The sequence below is a fragment of the Guillardia theta genome (assembly GCF_000315625.1).
Source record: "Guillardia theta CCMP2712 unplaced genomic scaffold GUITHscaffold_18, whole genome shotgun sequence".
In the NCBI taxonomy this organism is placed as follows: Eukaryota; class Cryptophyceae; order Pyrenomonadales; family Geminigeraceae; genus Guillardia; species Guillardia theta.
In genome coordinates, this window is record NW_005434656.1 from 708,212 (window position 1) to 731,246 (window position 23,035).

The 23,035-nt window shown below is 54.3% G+C and overlaps 7 protein-coding genes across 7 annotated transcripts; 3 read left to right on the forward strand and 4 right to left on the reverse strand.

The window, feature by feature from the left end:
• Positions 1-804: 804 nt before the first annotated feature.
• On the forward strand, positions 805-1,779 carry GUITHDRAFT_104964 (hypothetical protein; the record flags this gene model as incomplete). Its single annotated transcript, XM_005836358.1, has 4 exons — positions 805-843; positions 1,445-1,517; positions 1,570-1,672; positions 1,722-1,779. The coding sequence occupies 4 exons, from the start codon at positions 805-807 to the stop codon at positions 1,777-1,779; spliced, it is 273 nt and encodes a 90-aa protein (XP_005836415.1).
• An 84-nt stretch (positions 1,780-1,863) lies between these two features.
• Positions 1,864-4,210, reverse strand: IMPDH (IMPDH, inosine-5'-monophosphate dehydrogenase, eukaryote-type, purine salvage). Its single transcript, XM_005836359.1, has 7 exons — positions 4,066-4,210; positions 3,970-4,020; positions 3,865-3,917; positions 3,772-3,815; positions 3,616-3,716; positions 2,288-3,565; positions 1,864-2,187 (listed from the first exon to the last, which is right to left on the reverse strand). Exons 1-7 carry the CDS (start codon positions 4,081-4,083, stop codon positions 2,059-2,061), a joined length of 1,674 nt encoding a protein of 557 aa, XP_005836416.1. The 5' UTR covers positions 4,084-4,210; the 3' UTR covers positions 1,864-2,058.
• Positions 4,211-5,770: 1,560 nt separating this feature from the next.
• GUITHDRAFT_157428 (hypothetical protein) lies at positions 5,771-7,904 on the forward strand (the record flags this gene model as incomplete). Its single annotated transcript, XM_005836360.1, has 3 exons — positions 5,771-6,556; positions 6,681-7,676; positions 7,782-7,904. 3 exons carry the CDS (start codon positions 5,771-5,773, stop codon positions 7,902-7,904), a joined length of 1,905 nt encoding a protein of 634 aa, XP_005836417.1.
• A 969-nt stretch (positions 7,905-8,873) lies between these two features.
• Positions 8,874-10,481, forward strand: GUITHDRAFT_162181 (hypothetical protein; the record flags this gene model as incomplete). Its single annotated transcript, XM_005836361.1, has 10 exons — positions 8,874-8,912; positions 9,378-9,473; positions 9,526-9,646; positions 9,695-9,734; positions 9,792-9,902; positions 9,948-10,031; positions 10,077-10,130; positions 10,174-10,276; positions 10,324-10,376; positions 10,425-10,481. Exons 1-10 carry the CDS (start codon positions 8,888-8,890, stop codon positions 10,479-10,481), a joined length of 744 nt encoding a protein of 247 aa, XP_005836418.1. The 5' UTR covers positions 8,874-8,887.
• A 517-nt stretch (positions 10,482-10,998) lies between these two features.
• Positions 10,999-14,788, reverse strand: GUITHDRAFT_136103 (hypothetical protein; the record flags this gene model as incomplete). Its single annotated transcript, XM_005836362.1, has 13 exons — positions 10,999-11,801; positions 12,031-12,145; positions 12,205-12,675; positions 12,851-13,008; positions 13,053-13,151; positions 13,377-13,407; positions 13,614-13,678; positions 13,717-13,799; positions 13,852-13,904; positions 13,958-14,045; positions 14,086-14,129; positions 14,178-14,310; positions 14,367-14,788. 13 exons carry the CDS (start codon positions 14,786-14,788, stop codon positions 10,999-11,001), a joined length of 2,565 nt encoding a protein of 854 aa, XP_005836419.1.
• A 468-nt stretch (positions 14,789-15,256) lies between these two features.
• Positions 15,257-18,661, reverse strand: GUITHDRAFT_162182 (hypothetical protein; the record flags this gene model as incomplete). Its single annotated transcript, XM_005836363.1, has 6 exons — positions 15,257-15,313; positions 15,565-16,239; positions 16,287-16,461; positions 16,517-17,187; positions 17,362-17,927; positions 17,974-18,661. The coding sequence occupies 6 exons, from the start codon at positions 18,659-18,661 to the stop codon at positions 15,257-15,259; spliced, it is 2,832 nt and encodes a 943-aa protein (XP_005836420.1).
• A 1,269-nt stretch (positions 18,662-19,930) lies between these two features.
• On the reverse strand, positions 19,931-22,123 carry GUITHDRAFT_104970 (hypothetical protein; the record flags this gene model as incomplete). Its single annotated transcript, XM_005836364.1, has 7 exons — positions 19,931-20,008; positions 20,064-20,122; positions 20,199-20,817; positions 20,880-21,122; positions 21,183-21,209; positions 21,261-21,863; positions 21,914-22,123. The coding sequence occupies 7 exons, from the start codon at positions 22,121-22,123 to the stop codon at positions 19,931-19,933; spliced, it is 1,839 nt and encodes a 612-aa protein (XP_005836421.1).
• Between the last annotated feature and the right edge of the window lie 912 nt (positions 22,124-23,035).

Below are 23,035 nucleotides of genomic sequence, written 5' to 3' on the forward strand. Positions count from 1 at the left end.
TCAACTCACAATGATTCGGCACTCCTCCGAGGCAAAGTGGGTTAGCTGACTGAGTCACGAGGACAGTAGACTCAGTCACAGCCTCCGCTCGGAGTCAGACAGGCTGACTGGCTCGCCAGCCCGGCCGCCGCCGCCGCGGGGCGGCTTCCTGGCGTGACCGTGACCGCCGGTCACCGAGCGGCCTCGTGAGTTGCCGTACTACCCATAGCGTTGCCGTTCCGTATCCTTGTCGGATCAGTCAACCAGGGTGGTTCTCATAGTAGTTTTAGTCAAATTCAAGCGGCAAGAGAAAATTGACCTAAAAATGTTTGCTCCGTCAATTTATGTACCTTTTTCGTTGCCAGGGCTGCCGGGCCATCCAAGACAAGAAGGGCAATGTTGAGCAAAACCTTCCTCTATTTGATATGAATAGGCGTGTATAGTTGACTAAATAATCATGAGGAGGCTCGGGGTAGGTATTCAAAAGATTTGAATTATCATCGTCATAATCATCATCATCAGCATCGTGGTCATCATCATCATCATCATCATCATCATCATCATCATCATCATCATCATCATCATCATCATCATCATCATCATCATCATCATCATCATCATCATCATCATCATCATCATCATCATCATCATCATCATCATCATCATCATCATCATCATCATCATCATCATCATCATCATCTTGCTCCAAGTTCTTCTGCCACCATTCCCCACCCACACAGCAATCTCTTCCACCATCAACGGCTCTGGGGTGCCCTCATACCCTTTTATTCATCCCCCTCATTCCCTTTTGCTAATTTCGTCGCCATGTTTGCTGATATTCGCGAGTTTGTCGCCCTCGACCAGGTAGGGGAGGGGACGGGAGGAGGACGGAGAGTGGAGAATGATGATGACGATGCCGATGACGACGATGATGATGATGATGGTGATGGTGATGATGACAATGGTGGTGGTGGTGGTGGTGGTGGTGGTGGTGATCATATCAATGAGGAGGAGGAGGAGGAGGAGGAGGAGGAAGTGGTGGCGGTGATGGTGGTGGTAGTGATGGGTTTGAGATGGCGGTGCATATGATGGTGGCATTGATAGAGAAGAATGAGAAGAAGAGGAAGAGGAAGAGGAAGAGGAAGAGATGATTGAGGTGAGAGCGTGGAGAAACGGCGGAACAGAAGTAGGTCAGAAAGGGAGATAGGGACGATAGATCATGCAGATTGAACCCTGTTGAACTATGAGGTGAAAACACGACCTTCAATTTTATCTGATGTCTCTCCGATGCATATGTTTTCGGCTGTTGCACTGAGTGAATATCACCGATTGATTTGTCCTGGCGGGGTTAGTTTGATGATGTAGAAAATAGCGCAGAGAAGAGGAGAACGTGCGGCATGTGTTGAGTAGTGGGCTTGGTCATACTAATCGCCGTCTCCCTCATCCTTGCTTACTGCTCCTCCAGTATCGTGGAACTTTTGAGTTCCCCAAGATCAACGATTGCAGCACGCCTGGAGAGTGCCACAGCTCTTGGAAGGGTAGCATCCCTGCTTCTTTCTTCCTGCCGCTGAACATGTCGCTTGCTCTCAGAGGGACAGTACATCGACAACATGGCTTCGGTCACCACCAACTGGGACAACATCGGAACCGGAGCAGGGGAGGGCACTGACAACATCTACCTCCACTTTGACTCGTAAGATCCCTTGGCTCTAGGGAGCGGCAGACTGACGTTGCTGCCGCAGGATGGCTTCAGACTCTTGGAAGGCCGGGTCCGCTCCCAACCCCTCCGTTTTCTGGTAAACCCTGTCGGCGTCAAGCTCACGGGCTGGGAGCGAAGACGATGAGCAGAGGAGGTTGCAGAGAGACTGTAGGATGTCAGATGTTGGATAAATTCAAGTTTTCACTGTTGCAGCCAACCGAAAGTACACGAGACAGCCACTGACTTATCGCGATGGATGCAGATGAAATCAAAGGGTTTGTACAAACTTCTCCTACCGGTCACATTCCTCCTCCTCGCGCTCAAAAGGCATCAGCTCCATGATCGTGGAAGGATATTCGAGACGCTTCCCGTCTGAAGCTTTACCGAGCTGTGGTGGCAAGTCCATAGCTCTGGACATGCTGGACAGTGTGAACCTTGCCTTCGCTCTGAGCTGCGGCAGTCCTCTTCTCATACATCAACGAACCATCCTGCATGGCACCATGCAGCTCCTGCGAGAAGATCAACGACGGAAAGGGAAACATGGAAGGGAAGAGAGGAGGAGGGAAGATAGTAGGCAGAGGGGAGGGAGGGTTGAATGGCTGCACGCACCTGGATCGATCGCATGCCTACATCCTGCAGGGCCTGTCGGAGACACATGTGCAAATGGGGAAGGTACATGTGCAACGACCCCTTGTCGGCAACGAAGCCAGACACACCCTGCTCCACCTGGATCCCGGACTTGCTGTTCATCAAGTAGCGTGTGCTGCTACCCTTCTCCATGGCCTCCTTGGAGCCCATCCCTCTGTACTTCTTCATGCGCACGCCATCGCGGTAGAACCATTCGCCAGGAGCTTCATGGGTGCCTGCCAACATGCTTCCCATCATCACACAGCTTGCTCCGAGCGAGAGCGCCTTCATAATATGCCCGGGGGAACGGATGCCTCCGTCGGCGATGATGGGGATGTCAAACCTTCTAGCGAACCTCGCGACTTGATAGATGGACACAGCCTGAGGTCTCCCGCACGCCATCACCTCTTGAGTCGTGCAGATGCTTCCAACACCCATTCCAACTCTAAGAGCATCACAACCAGCTTGGATCAGGTGCGCTGCCTGACGACTAGTAACCACATTCCCAGCAATCACTTCGATGTGAGGATAGTTTTGCTTGATGTGACGGACCATGTCAGCTTGGTAGGTTGAATCTCCCTGGGCTGAATCAATAAGGATGATGTCGACATGCTCCTTGGCAAGCTGGGCAAGACGGTCGTAGTCAGACTGACGCGTCCCGATAGCTGCTCCGCAAAGAAGCTGCTTCGAGGTTTTGTCCACGGAGCAGTTGGGGTAATCACGATTCTTGAGCAAGTCAGTCCTCGAGATGAGAGCCACGAGCTCTCCGTTTCCATTCACGATAGGAAGCTTTCCCTTCTTGCTCCCCTTCATGATGTCGTTGGCCTGGGAAAGGGTGCAGCCTTCCTTGGCAACGATCAAGTCCCTGCTCATGACGTCTTGCACCGACAGGTCATCGTCGCCGACGAAGTCGATGTCACGGGTGCAGACCATTCCCACTAGCTTTCCTCCGATCTTGCCCGTCTCAGTGATTGGAATTCCACTGAACCCCTTCTCCACCTTGATCCTTCTCACGTCCTTCACCTTGGCGTCCAGCCCGAGGGTGATGGGGTCGGTGATGAAACCGTTTTTGTAGCGCTTGACCTGCCGCACCATCTGGACTTGCTCCTCGACCGTGCAGTTATAGTGGATGATACCGATCCCTCCCTGCAGAGCCATCGCCACAGCAAGGTTCGCCTCTGACACCGTATCCATGGGGGAAGACACAAATGGGCACTTGAGGCGAATGTTCTTGGTGACCCTCGTGGTGGTCGACACTTCCTGCACACCATCATCAGCCACTCGCCCCTACTCGTCCCTCGCTTGCTGACCTGCGGAGAGAAATAGATGTGACCAGGGAGCAACAGAAAGTCGTCGTAGGTCAGCCCGGGCTGTTCCTTAACCAAGTCCTCGACGTTAAATCCGTCCCTTCCTGAATCCTCGCCGTCAGCCAATCCATGCCTGCGACTAGCTTCGAACAAGCTCACCATGCTCCTTGAGAGCCGCCTCGAGTTCTGCATTCAGTGTTGGCCTGCGCGGCTCCAGTAAGTTCTTGCTCGATTGTTGCAGGTGCAACTAACTTGTTCTCCTTGTACCCCACGCAGCTCGAGCCCAGCTCAGGGGAGAAGGGAACCTGGCATGATCGTCAGGTCGCAGCTTTGGCAGTGATCTGCTTGACATCTCACCTGCCCAAAGTGACTGTCCATGGAAGGACTGAAATCAGAGTTCGGACCCTGCTGCAAAGGAGCATAAGTGGGAGCGATCGGGGAAGGAGAGCATACCTGGCCGCAACAAGACATGAAGGTGATGGAGTGTGTAGGTAGGAGAGGTGATACAAGTCTAGCGCAACGGAAGCAAGAAGAGGCAGAGGGGGCGGTAGCGAGGTTGCAACGAAGGGATGTGGAAGGGAGGAGGAGGGGCGGGAATGGGGGGGAAGTAGCTCGAGCCGCAAGAAATCATGCTTGGGGTAGGGGTAGGGGTAGTTGGCATGAACTTCAGGGTAGGGGTAGGGTAGGTTATATTAAGGCAGGGTAGCGATAGTGGAATGGGTAGGGTACTGGATGCGGGCATTAATACCCCCTCCATGATCGGCTAATTGGTGGGTACGAAGTTGTACCCCTCCCGAATCATCTCAGCAGCAATGTAGATCGGACCACCCCACCCGTTGACAAGGAAAACCATTCAGTACCCCAAAAAGGACTGTAAAATTACCCCCACCCATGCGACCCTTTCTCGGTACCCCACCCTGTAAAGAGAACATGGAGAAAATTTCATCACCACCCCACCTTGCGTAGAGCCCTGTCGACCTGACTACCCGATAGCCGTAACCACCCCACCCTGTGGTTCCGCACGTGCGGTCTTCTGGGGGCCGGGACTTATAATCTGCCTTGACTTGTAAAAATCTTAATAGCTGTTTTTATCAAGTTGCATATTACATAGAGTACACTTTTTCAGCAAAATGGTTTTATTGAATACTTTACTTCGTAATATAAAATAATATAATATTTTTATAAAGTACCATATCTTAAAACTAGTTAATACAAATTCCAAAATACGTACCATGATCGAAATGCTTTTAAAAATACTTTTGAAATATCCGTAGTGGTTTTGTACCAGAGGATCCAACAGTACAGCATGCATTGCTTTATGGAGGAATGCACGACCGCACCTGCACTGCTCAGCCAGCCATCCTCCCTCTCCCCTCCCCCTCCCTCCGCGTTCCCATTCTCCTTGCAACGCTCCTCTCTCTCGTGCCAACTGCCCGTGTCTTGCTCACCCATTCTCCGTTTCCACACAACCTCCTCGCTGCCCTGCCTGCCCTGCCCCGCCCTGCCCTGCCCCAGTAGTCGCCCCACCTTGAGGGAACCTGCCTTTTATCCTTGCAGTCATAACCTTCATGTTGCCCTCTTGCTTCTGACTTTCTGTTGTACAATGATATGTAAACCTCTGGTCCCATATTGAGATTCTTCTGGTATACGCTGTGCCGATTCCCGAGGCCGATGTTCTTTTTTCGTAGCGTTCATGGCTTTTGTATTCTTGCATCCCTGTGCGCCGAATCAAGGCTACCAGTACGTGTGCAAATATTGAGATAACCAAGACCTTGAATCTACATCATCACAGAGTGTTCTTTGCACAGACTTGTTTTGATCCAGGGGTGACGTTTTCATCGCAACTTTTCTTCCAGTGCTCAATCTTCGACCTCTTAGTCCCCCCAATCACCTGATTTCGTTGATAACATTTATTCTTCCACAACCAACATGTCTTTGCGCTGATGTCTTTGAATCATTTTCATCTCTTTACTTGGAGTCCGCTCGTACTTCCTGCTATGGTCGATGCGTCCCTTTCGTTCTCCTCACCATTTCCATTTCCTCATATCCTCGTGACCTCCTTCACCTCAACCCCATCCGTGTAACTATGTAAATGCCCAATCGTGCTTCATTGTAGCTGATAGCGCTTCCTGGTTCGCAGAGAGAGAAGCTGTAGAGGATGGGGCCCAGCAACAAGGTAGCGATCCTGGATGCGGGAGCGCAGTACGGAAAGCTCATCGACAGGAGGATCAGAGAGCTCAAGGTAGAGTCTCATGTCGTCCCGTTGGACTCGAAGCCCGAGGACCTGCAAGGGAAGTACGACGCCATCGTCATCAGCGGCGGGCCGGGCTCCTGCTACGCCCCTGACGCGCCCAAGTTCCATCCCGAGGTCCTTGAAATGGGGCTGCCGATCCTTGGGGTGTGCTATGGTTACCAGCTGCTTAACTATGTGAAGGGAGGAAAGGTAGAAAAATCGAGCAAGAGGGAGGATCTGCAGGAGACGGTTGACATCGACACGTCCTCTCCTCTGTTCCAGGGGCTCACGAGCAAGGAAAAGACCCTCCTGACCCACGGCGACGCGGTCGTGGAGGTCGCTCCGGACTTCAGGCCGGTCGCCTGGTCGAAGGGGCTGGTGATTGCGATCGAGAACCAGGGAAAGAAGATGTTCGGCACTCAGTTTCATCCCGAGGTGGACCTGACGGAGAACGGCGTCGCGATCTTCAAGCACTTCCTGTTTGACATCGCCAAGATGTCGCCCGACTACACGCCCGAGAGCAGGCACGAGGCCGCCATCGCTGAGATCCGCTCCATCGTCGGGACGAAGGAGATCCTGGTGCTGGTGTCTGGCGGGGTTGACTCCTCCGTGTGCGCTGCTCTCTGCCGGGAGGCCGTGGGGCCAGAGAAGGTTCATGCAGTACACATTGACCATGGCTTCATGCGTAAGAACGAGAGCGAGACTGTTCAAGTATGTCACCTCCATCCAATCTCTCTTTGTTGTTTTCCTTCTCAAACTTCTGTTATCCCGCCGTTTGCATTCACTGCTTCGACTCCCTGCTCCTTCGTTGGCTCCATCCTCACCCTCCTTGCAGGTAGCCCTCGGAAAGGTCGGGATCAATCTCCACATGGTCCACTGCGCCGATGACTTTGCCAAGGCGCGGACCATGGCGAAGGGAGTGGAGGTGGGACCACTGGAGGAGACTGTAGCGCCGGAGCACAAGAGGATGATCATCGGGGACACGTTCATGCGAGTGACCGAGCAGGCGGTCAGAAAGCTAGGGATCAACGCGGACAATGTCTATCTTGCTCAGGGGACTCTGCGCCCTGACCTGATCGAGAGCGGCTCTCATCTTGCGAGCTCCAAGGCCGACGTGATCAAGACGCATCACAACGACACGGCCCTGGTCCGCGAGCTCCGCGCCCAGGGCAAGATCGTCGAGCCCCTCAGAGATTTCCACAAGGATGAAGTTCGCGCCCTCGGGACTGAGCTGGGACTCCCCAAGCACCTGGTCTGGCGTCAGCCCTTCCCTGGCCCCGGACTGGCGATCCGCTGCCTGTGCTCCGACGGCAGCTGCCCGCCGCTGCTGTCCAAGGAGGACATGCACAAGGTTGAGCAGCTGGCGGCCCAGTACACCAAGGGGAAGCTTTCCGTCTGCCAGCTGCCTGTGCTGACTGTGGGAGTACAAGGAGACTGTCGCTCCTACAAGTCGGCTGTGGCCCTGAGCCTTCCTGGCGAGCCCAAGAGCAGCGACATTGACTGGGAGCAGCTCTTCCACATCGCTCGCAACGTGCCCTCCGAGGTGATGTCCGTCAGCCGGACCTGCTTCATGTGGGGCCCGCCATGCACCAACGACAGCGAGGGCCTGCTGGACGTCACGCCCACCTACTGCACTCAGGACGTGATGGAGCAGCTGCGGGAGGCGGACAGTGTCGTGACGGAGGCCATGCTGGAGTCTGACCTGGTCCACACCCTCAGCCAGGTCCCTGTCGTCATCTTCCCCGCTTCCTTCGGGACCAAAGGCAACAGAAGCATCGCCATCCGCCCCTTCATCACCCGCGATTTCATGACTGGGAAACCAGCCGTTCCTGTATGTTGCCCCTCCTTCCCTCCTCGTCTCTCCCTCGCTCTTGCTTCCCAAACCCCTTCCCCCTCCTGCTTCCTCGCGCTTCTGCTTACTAACGGCATCCTGCAGGGGCAAGAGCTCCCCTTCGAAGTGCTGGACAGCATCATCGCCAAGATCAGGCAGGTGAAGGGCATCTCGCGCGTCGTCTACGACCTCACGGCAAAACCTCCTGGAACCACCGAGTGGGAGTAGCGAAATCAAACGACAAAAAGCTGCTCGATGCCTCGGAGACTGTTTCAACAGCCCCTGCCCTCACCCTCACCCTCACCCTCACCCTCACCCTCACCCTCACCCTCACCCTCACCCTCACCCTCACCCTCACCCTCACCCTCACCCTTTCCCTCACCCTCACCCTCCGACACTGAGTCAGGCTGAGACTCCGGCGAGTCTGAGAGCAAGAGCTACTACTTCGTGACGGTTCGTTGAAGGTCGGGCGAGTCTCCGAGGCCGAGCGGCCCACTGAGGCTGGCAGACACTGCCGTGACTCAGTGACCCGGTGACCGAACGGCCCGGCGCCGGCCGCCCCCGGGGGGTCCTGACGGAGCACAAGTTTGTTGGACTTGTACTATGCCAAAGTCACGCAGATATCACATCGACCTTAGTTGTAACAAGACAGTTTTTGCTCACTGAGACCGAGTTTAATGCACACAAAACCAGAATTGAGGAGCACATGAGAGATAGACTGTGGCAAGACGGCTAGGAAAGCCCCCTCTTCGTCTCTGCACTACATTGCCGGCAGTCTTGAAAACACTGACACGTAAGTCTTGGTTTACAGGAGAGTTTTTGTTAACTCGGCGCTATCTGACTGGCACGGCTGGCCGCATATCGGATCCATCAAGTCCGGGTACTTCCGAGCCCACGCCTGCTGAGTAGGCGCCCCCTGAATGGGCCGAGAGTCGGATTTAATTCAGGGTGTAGGGACCCCGCATCGCTGTTATGAATGAAGTTCCGAAGTTCCGGGATTGTTTCTTACGGTAGTAGCGTTTTTTATTACGCCGGGTACTGCCCCGGTACCGTGACTAGTATGATACGACTCTTATACTTGCCCTCAGAGTCTCGCAAAAGCTCCCGGGCGGCCCGGCCCGGGCCGGGAATCAATGGTCACGAGTGGGGATGAGGGAGGTCGCCAGGATATCGCTGATTTCTTGCGATCTATTTCGGGAAGCCACCAGGCCATGGACCGCTTGCAGAGTGCGTTCGGTAAGTGAGACTGAGGAGAAGAGGACGCGGCTGGGAAGGTGGCAGGGCACGAGCATGTAGCGATGAAGGGAGCTGGACATTAATACTATGCTGGGAATATGTTTGGCATGGAACTTCGGAAAGGGAGGGACCAGACCAAGTGGGGCAGAAGTAATGGGTGAAGGAGCAAGGGAGCTGTCATGGGGAATGTGCGAAGATCGAACTCGGCAACTTTTAGTTGTTTGTATTGAAAGACTCGACCGTCAGAAGCGGTTCAAGATATAGTGCCAGGAGGAGGAACGAGGCGACTAGTTTTGAGATACATCCGATGACTGACAAAGCAAGGAATACTAGATGCTATGGGTTGAGATTTTGAAACGTGTGAGATGAGATAGTGTCACACGATTTGAGAGCGTCGCGTGTGTCGTGCCTGGCAAACTTGAAGGGGTCGGGTATGCAGGTTGAACTGACGTCTGCACCTCGCAGGGAAGATCCCTATATATTGCTTCCTTGCGGAATGCGTGGGCGTTGCTCTCTTTGCCTTCTTCGGAGGAGGATGTAGTGCGAACTCCGTCAACTCAGGCACGTGCTGCCGGCATGTTCCCTGCTGCCCCTGACATTGGCTTCATCGCAGGATTGCCAACAGCCGCGCTCGGCAACGGCTTCTGCCTCGGCATCCTCATCTACGCCACCGCAGGAATCTCTGGAGGACACTTGAATCCAGCTGTGTCTACCGCATTCCTGATGACGAACAGGCATGCATCGATCATGATGGTCCTCCTCTCGTCTGACTTGTTGTCCAGACTGGGAAAGCAACGATACCTCCTGTACATCACTGCACAGGTGAGAAGTCGAGCTGGTTCCTGACCCTCGGAAAGCTCTCTGACTGTCTTTCGAAAGCTCCTGGGTGCTGTCTTGGGTGCATTCTTGCTTAGGATCGCGCTGCCCCCCGAGTTCCTGTCGACTCCCTTCACCACGTCTGGAAGCTTGACCACGGCGTTCCCAACTCAGGTGACAGCAAGGAGGAAGAGTGCGACGAGCTGACGCTGTGGTCAGGTCTTCTTGCTCGAGTTCATCTGCTCCTTCCTCCTTGTGTACACTGTGTTCGCTTGCGCTGTCGACAAGCATGGCTCCGCCATGGTGACCTCCTTCCCTTGAATGGTATGGCGGCTGACAGCACGGCAGAACGCTGCTCCTCTTGCCATCGGCCTCTCCTGCGCTGCAGGCATCTTTGCTGAGGTGATGACAAGGACTCGTTGAGATGAAGTGATGAGGAACACAGGGCCCATACACTGGAGGCTCCATGAACCCCGCCCGCATGATCGGAGCAGCCGTCGTCTTCTGGGACTTCACGCACATGATCCTTTATGTCGTCTCTTCCATTGGTGAGCATATTCGTTCAACACCCTCCACATCCTGACCAAGAGAGCAGCTGGCGGCGCCTGCGCTGGAGTCGTGTACAATAGTCTCTATCTGGAGGATCAGGTTTGCTAGCTGCGGGACGAGGCGGAGAAAGTCTGACCATGCTGCCAGCCTGCAGAGCCTGAGGACAGGGACGAGGAAGAAGAGCTCTTCGAGCCCTCCAAGTGAAGCTCGTGGGGGCCTTGGAGGATCTCCTTCCGATAGCTCCATCAGTGTAGAGAAGATCATTTGCAATGAAATGTGTTGAACTGTTGATCGGCAGTAATGTATGGGTTGTTGTCCTATCTCAGTCGTCCGAGTCTGAGTTCACGCTGTCCCAGTTGGCCTGTGAGGGTGACGGGAGTGAGTAGGTGAAGTTCCACGAGGAGGAGAAGCCTTACAGCAGCGTTGCGGTTGGAAGCAGACAACCTTGCTGAGGAGGACTCCGAGTGAAAGCTGCGGTGGGTGGAGACTGGCGTCAAATCACGGCGCTTTAGGATTCCCTGGGAGTGAAGTCAGGACGAGCTGGCAAGGGACGGGGAGAAGAGCATCAAGGGACCTGCTGGCTTTTTCTGGCTTCTCCTGCCCTGTGGGGACCAGGGCTTTCTTGCCTGATCTCTGTCAACTCCTCGCTGTCTTGAACATCTTGGTTGAAGATGTCCCATGGCTTGCTCAACTGCAGACCAGCTGTTAGCAGAGTCACTTCCTAGCAAGCTACAAGTGCCTCGAAGAGCGAGGAGCGAATGTCCATGGCAGGTTGACGGAAGTTGAAGGTGGGAAGTTGCAGAGACAAACCGAGCGAGGAGAGGGGAATCCCAAGAAAGTTTTCGGGCTGATCGTCCGGCTTCCACGAGTCGTGTGGCAAGCCGTCGTCTTCACACGGTGCGCGAGGCTCCATGGTGTTGTCTTCCAGGTCATTGCTGAAGACCCGCAGCTGGTTCCGTTCGGAGAAGCAAACCTTGTCCTTCTCCCGCGGGGATGTGAACTTTGCTTTCTCGCTCCTCTCCTTCATCAGGCACTCCAACTGGTACAGCCGAGCGTTGAGAGAGCTGTTCTCCTCCGACAGGGTCCTGTAGAGGGCCTGCTGAGCGAGCAGGGACCGCAAGATCTCTGCCTCCTCGTCCAGCGGGTGATGGGCCTTGGGCTTGAGGAAAGCCTGAAACCTGTCGATCTGCGACTGGTTGTCAAGTTTGCTCACGAGGTCTCGGAACGTGAAGCCGTCGGAGTCTTCTGCCTCGAACAAGTTGAGGATGTCAAACAAGTCCTGCAAACGAGCCCCCTTGCTCCTCCTCGCCCGAAACGACGACCAGAAGTGCTTGAAGATGCGGCGGATCTGGTCGATGAGGGACTCGGGGTCCAGCAGGGCCTTGAGGGACCTGGTGTAGGTGTCGACGAGGATAGCAAGGAGGACGTTGATCAGGACCATGGCGACGAGGAAGTCGAAGGAGATGAAGAAGAAGGGACCGAACCATGGACTGAGCTGCTGGATCTTGTCGCTGTCATAGTTCCCTGCAGGGCATCGTAAGAGATGTGAGCAAAGGGAAGAGGAGGAGGAGAAGAAGAAGAAAGAGAAGGAGGGGGAAAAGGAGGAGGAGGAGAGGGAGGAGGAGGAGTCAGTCAATTATAGTACAATTTGAACACAGGAAGCACGACGACAAGACAAGGGAGGAGAAGGTGGAGGCAGGAAGACAAGCACAACGAGAACGAGAAAACTTAGAAAAGAGGTCGAGTGGAGAACCTTGCATCATCTCGAACTGAGCTTGAGCTGCTCTCGTCAGGCTGCCATACTCGTACATGGAGGTCCCAAAGAGCATGTAGCCAATGAAAGAATACCCGATGAAGACAAAGAAGAACTGCATAACAAGCACATGCATCAACAGAGTTCCACCGTGCAATCAATGAATTTACATACCACCAGAATGAAATGGTACAGGTTCACCCAGCTGTTCTTGATCGTGTCCGCCATGATCTTCATCCTGTCTTGAAAGTCGTAGTACTTGAAGATCACAAACAGGCAGATGAGCCCGTTGATGCCGTTGACGCTCGTCTGCTGCGACTGCAGCGTGTGGAGCCTCTCCAGCTGCTCCGGATAGTCGGGCGAGGGGAGGGGAGTGGGGCTGCTGTATGCCTGATACACGTAGATGCCGCGGAGACAGAGGCTGTAGGTGAAGAGAACGGCGTTGAGGAGGTCGAGGTAGTTCCAGATATGCGTGAGCCATGCCATCAGGGCCATCTTCCTTGCTGACGTGTAGGCGCTGTACAAGATGTTGCCCAGGTCGAAGCCGACGAGGAAGACGAAGAAGAGCTCGAGAACCAGGAGAAGTTTCCCCTCGTTGCGTGCGTAGGGCTCCGAGTTCACGCACTGCACGAAGAGACTGTGCGGCTGAACAAGAGAGGATGCATGGCAGGAGGAGGAGGAGGAGGAGGAGGGTTATACAGGGAGGATACCGACGGAGAAAGTAGAAACGAATATTAAGAAAAGATCCAAGACATGCGAAGAAGAGTGAGGAATCAAGTCAGAGATGGTCTATCACTGAAATTTTCTCCTTCCAACTCACCAGGATCAATCCTCCTCCCATGCTCATCTTGACCGTCAACGACACGACGGAGAACAATCCCAGCATCTGGTTGTACATGGCGAACTTGACCTGCAGGCTGGTTGTCTGCCTGTCGATGAATCTGTTCTCCCGCAGGGCCGAGAGGACTTGGAGGTTCCCTGGGAGGGAGTCAAAGTTGACAACTGACTCAGGCCGTTGGCACCTGAGCCGTTGTAAGCCGGGAGAAAGACCATGTGGGCCCCGTACTGCTCTGCTCGACAAACATGTGAAGGGTCTGTCACGTAAATCCAGTCGCCTTCACCTGAGAAAGTCCAATTCATGCCCTGGGCTCCGAAGGTCGAGTTGTCGATCTGGCTGGAGAGGCAGGTTCCGTAGAAGGCCCCGTACCTGCAGCTGAGGAAGGATCAGACAGAAAGAGAAGCTGGAAAGACTCTGAAGACTGACAGCTGGGATCTGCAGCTTGTTGTCGTTGCTGTGATGGAATGATTCAGCTACGAGCGCTAGACGAAGATTTAAGTAAGGCTACCTCGTTGCTGCAAGATAAGGACGCCTCCAACCTGATAACGAATCATGCGCAGATGGCAAAGTGAGCATGCGGGGAGAAGGGCGAAGAAGCAGAACAGTTCGAGGTAAAGAAGACAAAAATGAGTATGACAACGGATGGGAATACTGAAGAAGAGCATGTTGAGATTTCGAAACGAGAGGGAGTGAATGAGAAGGGAAGAGAGGGCAGCAAGCAACATGAAGACACTCGTTCACACACCAGCTTGTTCATCAAGAGGATGCTCTCGGCTTCAGTTGAGGAGAAGGGTTGATCGTTGTACCATCCTGGCAACACAAGATCATCTCATCGCAAACATCTCAACCTGGTCGTCTTGCAACAGCACCGGCAGGGAAGAGATAGTCAAAGACGATTACACTCGCCGATCCTCCTCCTCCCGACTTTGACCTTGTCAAGGAGCGTCAACGAGACAACTGTAGCTCTTCTCCACTCATTCCACCTCCTCGACTTCTTGGGCTGCTTCACAGCAGCAGTCTGCGCAGTCGTGGCAGCCTGCGAGAGGACTCACTGTAACCATCGCATGCGGCGAGGGCTCGGCGACTTACAGCCGCTGCTGCCGTCTGCGCCGTTGCCACCTCCACCGGGCCAATCAAGTAGTCCCAGAGGGCAGTGACGTCCCGTACCGAGTCGAGCCTGCACTCCAGTCAGCCTCGTCATGGCGGCCGGCGCTCACATGGAGTCTTGGCTGAAGATCGTCCCCCTGATCTGCGACACGACCTGTTGGCCATGAGTTTTGCTCTCTGACTTCCTCTCCCTCTTCTGGACCTGATACGATCGATTCGGCTGGTTCTGAAACCAGAAGGTAATCCAGAACACCAGCACGTAAAAGCAGTAGAAGAACAGCTGTCTGTATCCTTTCAGAATCCCCGGAAACGTTCTCAGGCGCTTCATGGACTCCCTTGGCTCCCTCAGTCAGCGCGATGCACATGAGGAGCAAGAGGATGGCAAGGTTACCTTGTGTCGAAGACCGCGTTCGCATCAAAGTCCTTCTTCCTCCTTACGCTGAAGATGACATGGGAGATGATGGAGGAGCTCGTGGAGATCCAGGAGCCTCCTATCCTCCGAAGCTTCTTCAGCTTGTCGTTCCTTTGCTCGTCAGCCCTCTGCTTATCGTCCTTGTGCTGTTCCCTTTGCATTCCATGGCTCCCATTTGTTCCATTGATCCCATTTTGTTGGTCGTCCCTCTCACCATGCTCATCGTCTGCGGGCCCATGCCCATAGTCCTCTGTTGCGCTACCTTCTTTGTACACGGCATGCTCCTCCTGACTTGCTTGTCTTCCGTCCTGTTTCGACTTCCCGTTCACATGCTCGACCGAGCTGACCTCCCTTGCGGCAGCATCGTCTTTCCTTTCCTCTTTCCTCTCCACCGCTTCCATCATGCGTGCCTCTGAGCAGGGACCTTGTACTCTGACCTGTCTCTGCCTCCTCCCTCTCCCCTCCTCTACCTCGACGCCCTGCTTGTCTTTCTCAGTGATGTCTCGACCATAATTCGCATCCCCGAAAAAAGACCATCGGAGTGCTGCCGTCGATAAGTGGTGCTAAGGTGTAATTGATGGTTGCTGCCTTGAGTATAATGTATGCAAACCAGCGAGGCGAGCTTGTCTTGATAGATATTGCTCCTCCCGGTTTTCAGGTTTTCAGGGCCGAGGCAGAGTCGATGAAGAAAAATTTATCAAACAAGCATGTCTAGAGACAGAAAATATGATTTAGCATGAGAGAAATAGTTTACATGATGACAATGACGGCGGCGGCAGCAGCATCAACATCAATCCTGAATGATTGCAGTAGTCGTCGCAACAACAGCAGGACAAACAAGAAAAACATGATTGAGTCTTGTTGATCTTTCAGGTGCCAAGCATGTCCGGGTGAGCTGATCGGTTCACGCGGTAGAGGCGATGCATCTGACAGCAAGTGAGGCTGAGAAGGCGGGAAAGCAACGAAGAGAGCAAGGAAGGCAAGGCGGGGAGGAGGGCCGATTGGGGTGGGGGATTGGAGAAGAAAGCGTGTGATGACGCCGGTGCTGTTGTGGTTGTTGTCGTGGTTGTTGTTGTTGTTGATGATGATGATGATGATGATGACGACGACGACGACGATGGACGATTGCAAAGATGAGAAGTAGGAGGAGGGGGAAAGGAATGCATAGATGGATTACCTTGGTCTTGAGGTTGTAGAGCGAGAGGTCATGCAATTGGATCTCCCCGATGATGCGAAGGTTTCTCGGTCCTTGGAAGAGGACGGCGAGACTGAGATCTCTGTACCCGTCCTGCACGTCCTGCTTGTCGTAGGCGAACTTGTTCTTCACCCGGCATACCCTAAGCTTCGAGCTCTGCCCTCCTTCCTGGAACCACTTCATAACCTCCAGCACGTGCGCTGGGCTGGTGCAGACAATGGAGATTCGGACAGGGTCGAGGATGCAGGCCGAGAGGGGCCAGGGGCGGATGTTCTTGTACTTCTCCAGCTTCGCCTGCATGCGGTTGATGGTCTTAATGGCGGCAAAGTGGACGGAGAGCGTTCCCGGAGCAGCCTCGAACTTGCAGCGCCGCATGCTGAACGTGTGCCCTGCCACTTTGTCGTAGCTTCTTGCCCTCTTCTTGAAGTCTTTCCGTCCGTCGAACGTGCAGTGCTGGTCAATGACGGCAAGCACGGCCTTATCGAACTCCTCCTTGAGCAGCGTCGCCCTCCTGTACAGCTGATGAATGAACACATCCTCGTTGGTGGAGCTGGGGATCCAGGACGAGGCCTTGACCCTCCTGCACAAGTAGACGCTGCTCATGCTCTCCGCTTCTCGCTCAGCCTTGTCGATGCTGGTCGGCCTTATCGCACCGACCTGAGGGAGAGCGTCAAGTTCGGAGGAGGAGGCGGCAGAGTACTCACCGTGTCTTGGCGCACAGCAGCCATCTGTAACCAGTTCTCTTCCGTCAGACCTCCCTCGAACATCCCCCGCAGGTCGGGGAAGGTGGGTTGGTCCGGGATGAGGATATCGCTCGGGCGGCGAAATTTGATGACCTCTCGGCCGACTTCTGCATCATTCCTTTCCTCGTCCCCCTCTCTGCATACTCAGTCAGATCGCCGTAGAGACGTCAAGCACAGCATGCGGCACTTACTCATCGATAGTTGCCGGGCCCATCTCGAAGATTTTCAACCGCTCGAGCTTGATCAGCTCCGCCCCCCCCACCTCCCTCACCAGTTGCTCGAAGCGGTAGTGGCAGAGCCCAGCAAGCTCATCCATGTATGCTCTCACCGACCCCTTCAGCTTCCTGAATAGCGCGCATTTCTCATCCTTCCAGATGCGGATCTTCGACACCTTGACCTTGAAGTACTCGAACCTCTCGTGGCAGTTCGACACCCTCATAGTAGCCTCCGAAGCGAAGGAGCTGGTGTTGCTCACGTGCGACTGTCTCTCCTCCTCGGTGCTGTCCTGCTCGTGCTCGTGCTCGTGCAGATGCTCTATGGCCTCGTCGTAGTCGGGCTGCAGCAGGTTCGTGCTGACATCCAGCAGCCAGCTCCTGAACGCATGATACTGATGGGACCGATGCTTACGGGCCTTCCCCTGCTGCTCTTCTACCTTCTCCTGCTCCCCCTGCTCCTGCTCCTGCTCCTGCTCCTGCTCCTCCCCGACGATGCAAGCATAAAGAGCATCCACTTGGTTTATGTCAAAGTCGCGCCACAGCGCAAGCTGGGCTGCTGCTTCAAGATGCCGTCGCTGCAGAAAGACGACAGATTCTCGCATTCTCCAGAAGGGAACAGCCTCGTGGCTCAGGAAGAATCCATCCTCCTGTTGTATAGTTAAGTCGCTTCGATGTTATGAGGACAGAAACGAGAGAAGGGAGGTGGAGCGGAGGAGAGACAGAAAGATGGAATTTGTGGGAGTCGTCAAAACAACCAGGAAAAGGAAGCAGGAGGTGCAGAAAAATAACATTGAGAACAGAGGATAGGGATGGAGCAGCACCTTGTTCAGCCTGAGCCGTCTCCGTATTTCTCTCATCTTTTCGCTCAGGCAGGAGTCGCCCTCGATCTCGAACTGTCGCTTCTTCTTGTAGACGAGGAGGATGAAGATCATGAGGCAAGAGAGAAAGAAGGAGCAGACCACGACGGCAACGATCGCCGGATTGACCCACCTGGGAGCGAAACCGTTCACGTACGAAATTGTGAGATTCCAGTCGTTGTTCGGAACTTGCACAGTGACGGTCACACCGTCGCCGATGGGATGGGAGGAGGAGGAGGAGACGACTTTCACAGACTGCACTGCCTTCCCCGACGCGTAGGAGACGTCCAGGCGGGTGAGGTTGTAGATTATCCCCTTACTCTTCAGCTCCTGAAGGATCCCACTTTGATTGAGGAGGAGGGGATAGTTGAACAAGCAAGTGACGAAGCCCCAGAAATTCTTTCCGGCCACAACCTCTCTTTCTACTCCTGCGATCTTCCTTGTATCCATCGAGCCCGGAACGTCCACATTCACAAACAGTGGAAGTCTGCCGATCAGGAAGTACCCTCCTTGCACCAGTAGCACGGGCCCTGTCCGCCCGTCACTAAAACGAGGACAGCAAAAATTACCGCGTACCTGACATAGTGAACTCCCCGCTGCTGATCGTGCGCAGCGAGTCCGGCGCCCTCGTCGGGTCTTCAAGCTGGTCATATCCTGTCGCACCCTCGTTGCCCGCTGCAGGATATGTCATTGTGATAATCCCCCGGGGAGCAAGCTGTAAGGAAATCATAGTCGGACTGAGGGACGTCAACTGCAGGATGTCCGAGCAGGTGCCGGAAAAGATGTTCAGAGTGGACTGAGGGATCCCCGATACGTTGCGATAGACCTTACCATCCTCTCGCGGGACTAATTTGAAGTTTTGCGCAATCCCAGAGAGGTCGGTCAGGGCAGGGACTCGAGTGATGAAGGCGGCGAGGGAGTACATTGGAAGCAAAGCGCTCTGCAGCTCCTTGGAGAAGAATGCCGAGTAGTAGGTGGCCAAGCTCTGGGCCTCCAGGCGCCTCGAGTCTATTTGGTTCTGCCTCGTTGTGAAGATGGTGGAGAGGCCGATGGCGTTGAGCGACAGGATTAGGACTAAGAAGAAAACTCCCACCCTCCAGGTGAACTGGGGCAGCAGGTCGTGCACATACTCCCTGATCGACCATCCTGGAGTTGCCCAGTTGCTGCCTGCGCTGGAAAGATTCCCTCTTGAGTTCGAGTCGACCTCAAGGACCACACTTTCTTCCTCCTTCACAGATTTCTCTTTCTCGTGATTCCCGTTCATGCCTCCTCGGACGCCTCAGTCCGAACGCTGCCCCCCGCGACGCAGGAGAGAAGAGCAAGCTTCACCACTCCACATCAGGCATACAGGAAAGATATATCCTCAATCGCATGCCTGCATTACATTGTCAGCGACAGGAATGCTTTCTAAGTCAACTAGAGCCATAACATGCCCAAGAATCAGAAGAGACTTCTTGATTTCAGGAGTAGTAGCACGAGAGAATAGAATCACGAGGAGAAACTGATCAAGACGCAATAGGAAACAAGGATACATGAGGAACATGAATATGTTGGAGAAATCGGATGTCAAAGGTAGTTGGTGGCGGGAGGATCAAGGGTACGGGCAAAATCTGGTGGTGGGCACACAAACTTGCGGATCACGTCTGGACTGAGCACTTGCGGGATATCACAAGATGGAGATGAGGGACGAGAGAGAATGTAGGAAACCATGGAAGAGGATGGCATCGGGCGTGAGTGGATAGTGAGCGAGAGCGATCGCAAGGGAAGAAGCAACCAGCTGAACGGGGGAAGAGCATGGCACTCGGGAATTTATATCTGGTTATAAATATATATATATCAATTAAAGCAGGTACAAGTGAAAGGAGGGTACGTAGGAAACAATACTTTTATAACCAAAACTTGGTATTAATACGAAATCATAAAAATATGGGCACAAATACTTATATTGTACCGGCGTACTGCAGATATGTACATATCCAGCGATCGCAACGGTTCGGCGATCCAGAAGTACCCAGCTCTAAATTCCTCTCTGACGGAAATCGGCAGCTCCCCATTTAAATCCTGGGGGGAAGTTTGGATAAACTGGGGTCAACTTTGGTACTGCGATCTTTACTACATAAAATCGAGGTCGCATCGCGATGTCCGAGTATAATTAGTTTCACCGGCCAAGGGCCGGGGGCCGGGGAACTCCGAGGCTCAGCGGCCGGCCGGGCGGCAGGCTAGGGCTCCGATCATAGTAGTATCCACAGCCGAGCCTCCGAGAGTCGGACCGCCGGACGAGCCCCCCCCCGGGGGGGGGGGGCACACTGGCGGCTCAGTGAACTTCGGACATCGATGGCGCCCGGCGGCCCGGCCGCCTCGGATGTGCGGCGGCCCGTGCCAGTGGCTGCCGGGTTACAGGAAGTTCAACCTCAGTTTGATAGCAGTGCCGCCGCCGCCCGGGCCGCGGAGAGTCTGACCGTCAAGTCGGCCAGCCAGACTCGGACCAGACGGTCCGACTCTCACTTCACGGCGTGGCGCTTGCATTCAGTTGTCAACCTCTCACCGACCTGAGTTGGTTCTTCTCCAAGGTCGTCAGACGCCCTTCGACAGAGTCGAGCACGCGCTTGATCTGCCCCGGAGAAGTCAAAGACATTTTGGGATAGTATCTGGATGATCGTGCCCACCTGCTCCACATTGTTCTGGAGCCTCTCCAGGTAGGCCCCATCCGCTCCTTCGCCACGGCCTGACAACCATCTCAATCTCTCCTCTCCTCTCAATCTCTCCTCTCCTCTCAATCTCTCCTCTCAATCTCTCCTCACCCCCTTGTGGGCTCTCCAGCTTGTCAAAGTGATTCCTTCCCACGTCTTCTCTCTTGGGGAGTCTCAGCTTGGAGATCGATGGCCGCAGGTCGGAACTTTTGTCTCCAGGAGAAGCTTGCGGGGCAGTTGGGGTGGTGGGGAGCATCCTGCTGGGCCGAACGGCGTTCTTGTCGCCATTTATCTCTTCATACTGCACGGAGAGCGGTATGCTTGCCTTGGTAAAGCGCCTCAACTCCTCGATAGCGAAGTAGAGCTGCCTGTAGAGGTCCTCCTTCCTCGCCTCGAAGGCTATAGATCCCTTCACGTCTATGTCATACTCTGAGGCTCGCCGCGGCAGCTTCTTGAAGATGCTCATCCTCACAGACGAGGACCTCGTTCGGGCCACACTCGCCTTCCTTCTCCACCATAGCTGGATGATCCTCGACGCTGTGTTGAGCACCTTGAACCGCAGGTGATTGTGGTCCATCTTCTGCATGATGAACGCCTCGTCCTCGTTCATCTGCAGCGTCTGTGTGATACTCGCCGTAATGAAGGCAACGATGATGGGGCCGACAGCCATCGCAATGCATGCAGCGAAACGGCCGAAGTGGGTGACAGGAACAGCATTGCCGTAACCGACCTGCACAGCAAGACATGGCAGGATCAGCGGACGGCAGGCACGACAGCATACTTTGATCTCACAGTCGTCAGAGTGACGTAAACGATCCACATCTGGTCCCAGATGTATGTGCTGTGAGGCTGATATGCCGGGCCCTCAGCGATGCGGACAAAGTATGTGATGGTGACGACGATGGAGAGAGTGAGGGCTGAGATGATTTCAACAGGATGCCGCTTGATCGCAACTTTGATGGAGAGGAGGCGGAAGGATATGTTGGTGCTCTGAAACATCTTGACGGTGGCGTGGTCTCGGAGCAGGTAGGACTCCTGCCGCTCATGTCAGATTGGATTGTCACATGGGTGAACTCTTAGAAGCTCTTGCGAGACCTCTGGGTTAAAGTAGCGGAACTGGACCTGACAGGCTGCTCGTTAGAAACAGGATTTTCAACAGCGCGCCATCCACACCTTCATGTGCACCCAACGCCAAACATGATACAGCCTGATCAGCATGACGGCACACAAGATGGACTCTAGCCGGTAGTAGAAGGTGTTGCCCGACATCTGCAGTGGGAAGTCGTGATACACGAAGGGGACCGTGTGAATGGAGTTGATGACAAGCTCCATGTAGAGTCGCAGCTTTTCCTTCCAGCTGCTGGTGATCTTGGTCCGGGCAGAGGCAGGGTCTTGGTTTTCTCCTTCAAAGGGAGACTTAGTCACCAGCCGCTCCTGCGAGGTTTGGAGCTGTCCGTGAAGTCGGAACTGCACGATGATCAACCCAAGGATGACGGCCGTCACGAAGCTCTGCAGCAGCTTAACGAATTCCGCGATGGAGTACTCGCACTTCCGTGGTGGCCTGTTAGGATCCTTCAACGCTGCCTGCTCCTCCGGCGTGAGGGGGTGGTCGATATACTCCCCTGCCACACACAGCTCATTCACTATCACTCCGAGGATGATGGAGGCGATGGCGAGAATCGCTACAACACTCTGACGCGTGTTCATCATCTTGGAGATCCTTCGGATCTGCCTCTGCTCTTGGCTGTTCTTCATCATGAGTTTCGCAACAGCTTCCTGAGCATGATTTCAACATCTCTCGCGTGTCTACCCTCAGCCCCGCCCACCTGAACTTCAAACTTTGCCGGGCGGATCTTGCTCTGGCGGATGCTCTCGCGAATCTTGCTTCGCATGCGAAAAGACGGACGGATGGCAACAGCATTAGGCAGCAGCTCATTGTTCCTCTTTGGGATCCTGTGCAGGAAAACGTCATTGTCCTCGTCCTCATCGGTCGTTTCTGTGTGTTCGCTGTCGCTGTCGGGCTTGCGTTTCTTCATGACGCTATGTCGGAGGGACCTCCTGAGGGTCTGGAAAGGGCGACTGAATTCCTCTTCCTCTTCCTCTTCCTCGTCTTCCTCGAGGTCAGGTGGGGGGAAGGACTGCTTGCGCGGCGGAGCTCTGCCGTGTGGCATCCTCCGAGACCTCGGTTTGGTGCGCGGCTATGGCAGGAAAACATCAGTCGACTTGTGCGAGGTACTTTTAGAATATTCCTCTTGAATAGTGAAGCATCACTTGCAAAGGCAGGGGAGGGAGCATGAGACTGGTGAGATAGCACAGCCTACTGAGGTTTATGCTGGTAGGCAATGATAGCTGAGATAGAAACATACAGCAATTAGGTGAGTTAGATCGCTCAGGCGATAGTAAGCAATCTATTGGGCACCGAGAAGGAAAATCATTCATCGACACGAATATTCAAACCCAGCGGGGGAGGAAAAAAATATCAACAACTGGAAGAGGAACGTGAAATGTGAAGAAAACGACCAGAGAGGAGCACTGATTGCAGCAAGGAGGGCTGATTTCATGAAACGAAACAGGAGAATTCAGGGGCACTAGCCGGAGGCCAGTATAGAGAAGAGTACTAGCGGGGTTTGGGTTGAGAAGGGGATGAAGAGGCAAAGGGGGTGGTGAGATTGCAACGAGTGAAAAGAGGAGGAGAGGAGAGAAGGAGTGGAGAGAAGGAGAGGAAAGAAGGAGAGGAGAGGAGGAGAGGCGAGAAGGAGAAAAGGAGGAGAGGAGAGGAGAGGAGAGGAGGAGGACAGAAGGAGAGGAGAGGAGAGGAGAGGAGAGGAGAGGAGAGGAGAGGAGAGGAGAGGAGAGGAGAGGAGAGGAGAGGAGAGGAGAGGAGAGGAGAGGAGAGGAGAGGAGAGGAGAGGAGAGGAGAGGAGAGGAGAGGAGAGGAGGAGAGACGG

Coding starts and splice junctions, on each gene's coding strand:
- IMPDH (XM_005836359.1), bottom strand. Junction 3,717..3,771: donor GGCGGCTCTCAAGGAGCATG/GTGAGCTTGTTC, acceptor GCGAGGATTCAG/GAAGGGACGGATTTAACGTC. Junction 2,188..2,287: donor TAGGCATGCGATCGATCCAG/GTGCGTGCAGCC, acceptor ATCTTCTCGCAG/GAGCTGCATGGTGCCATGCA.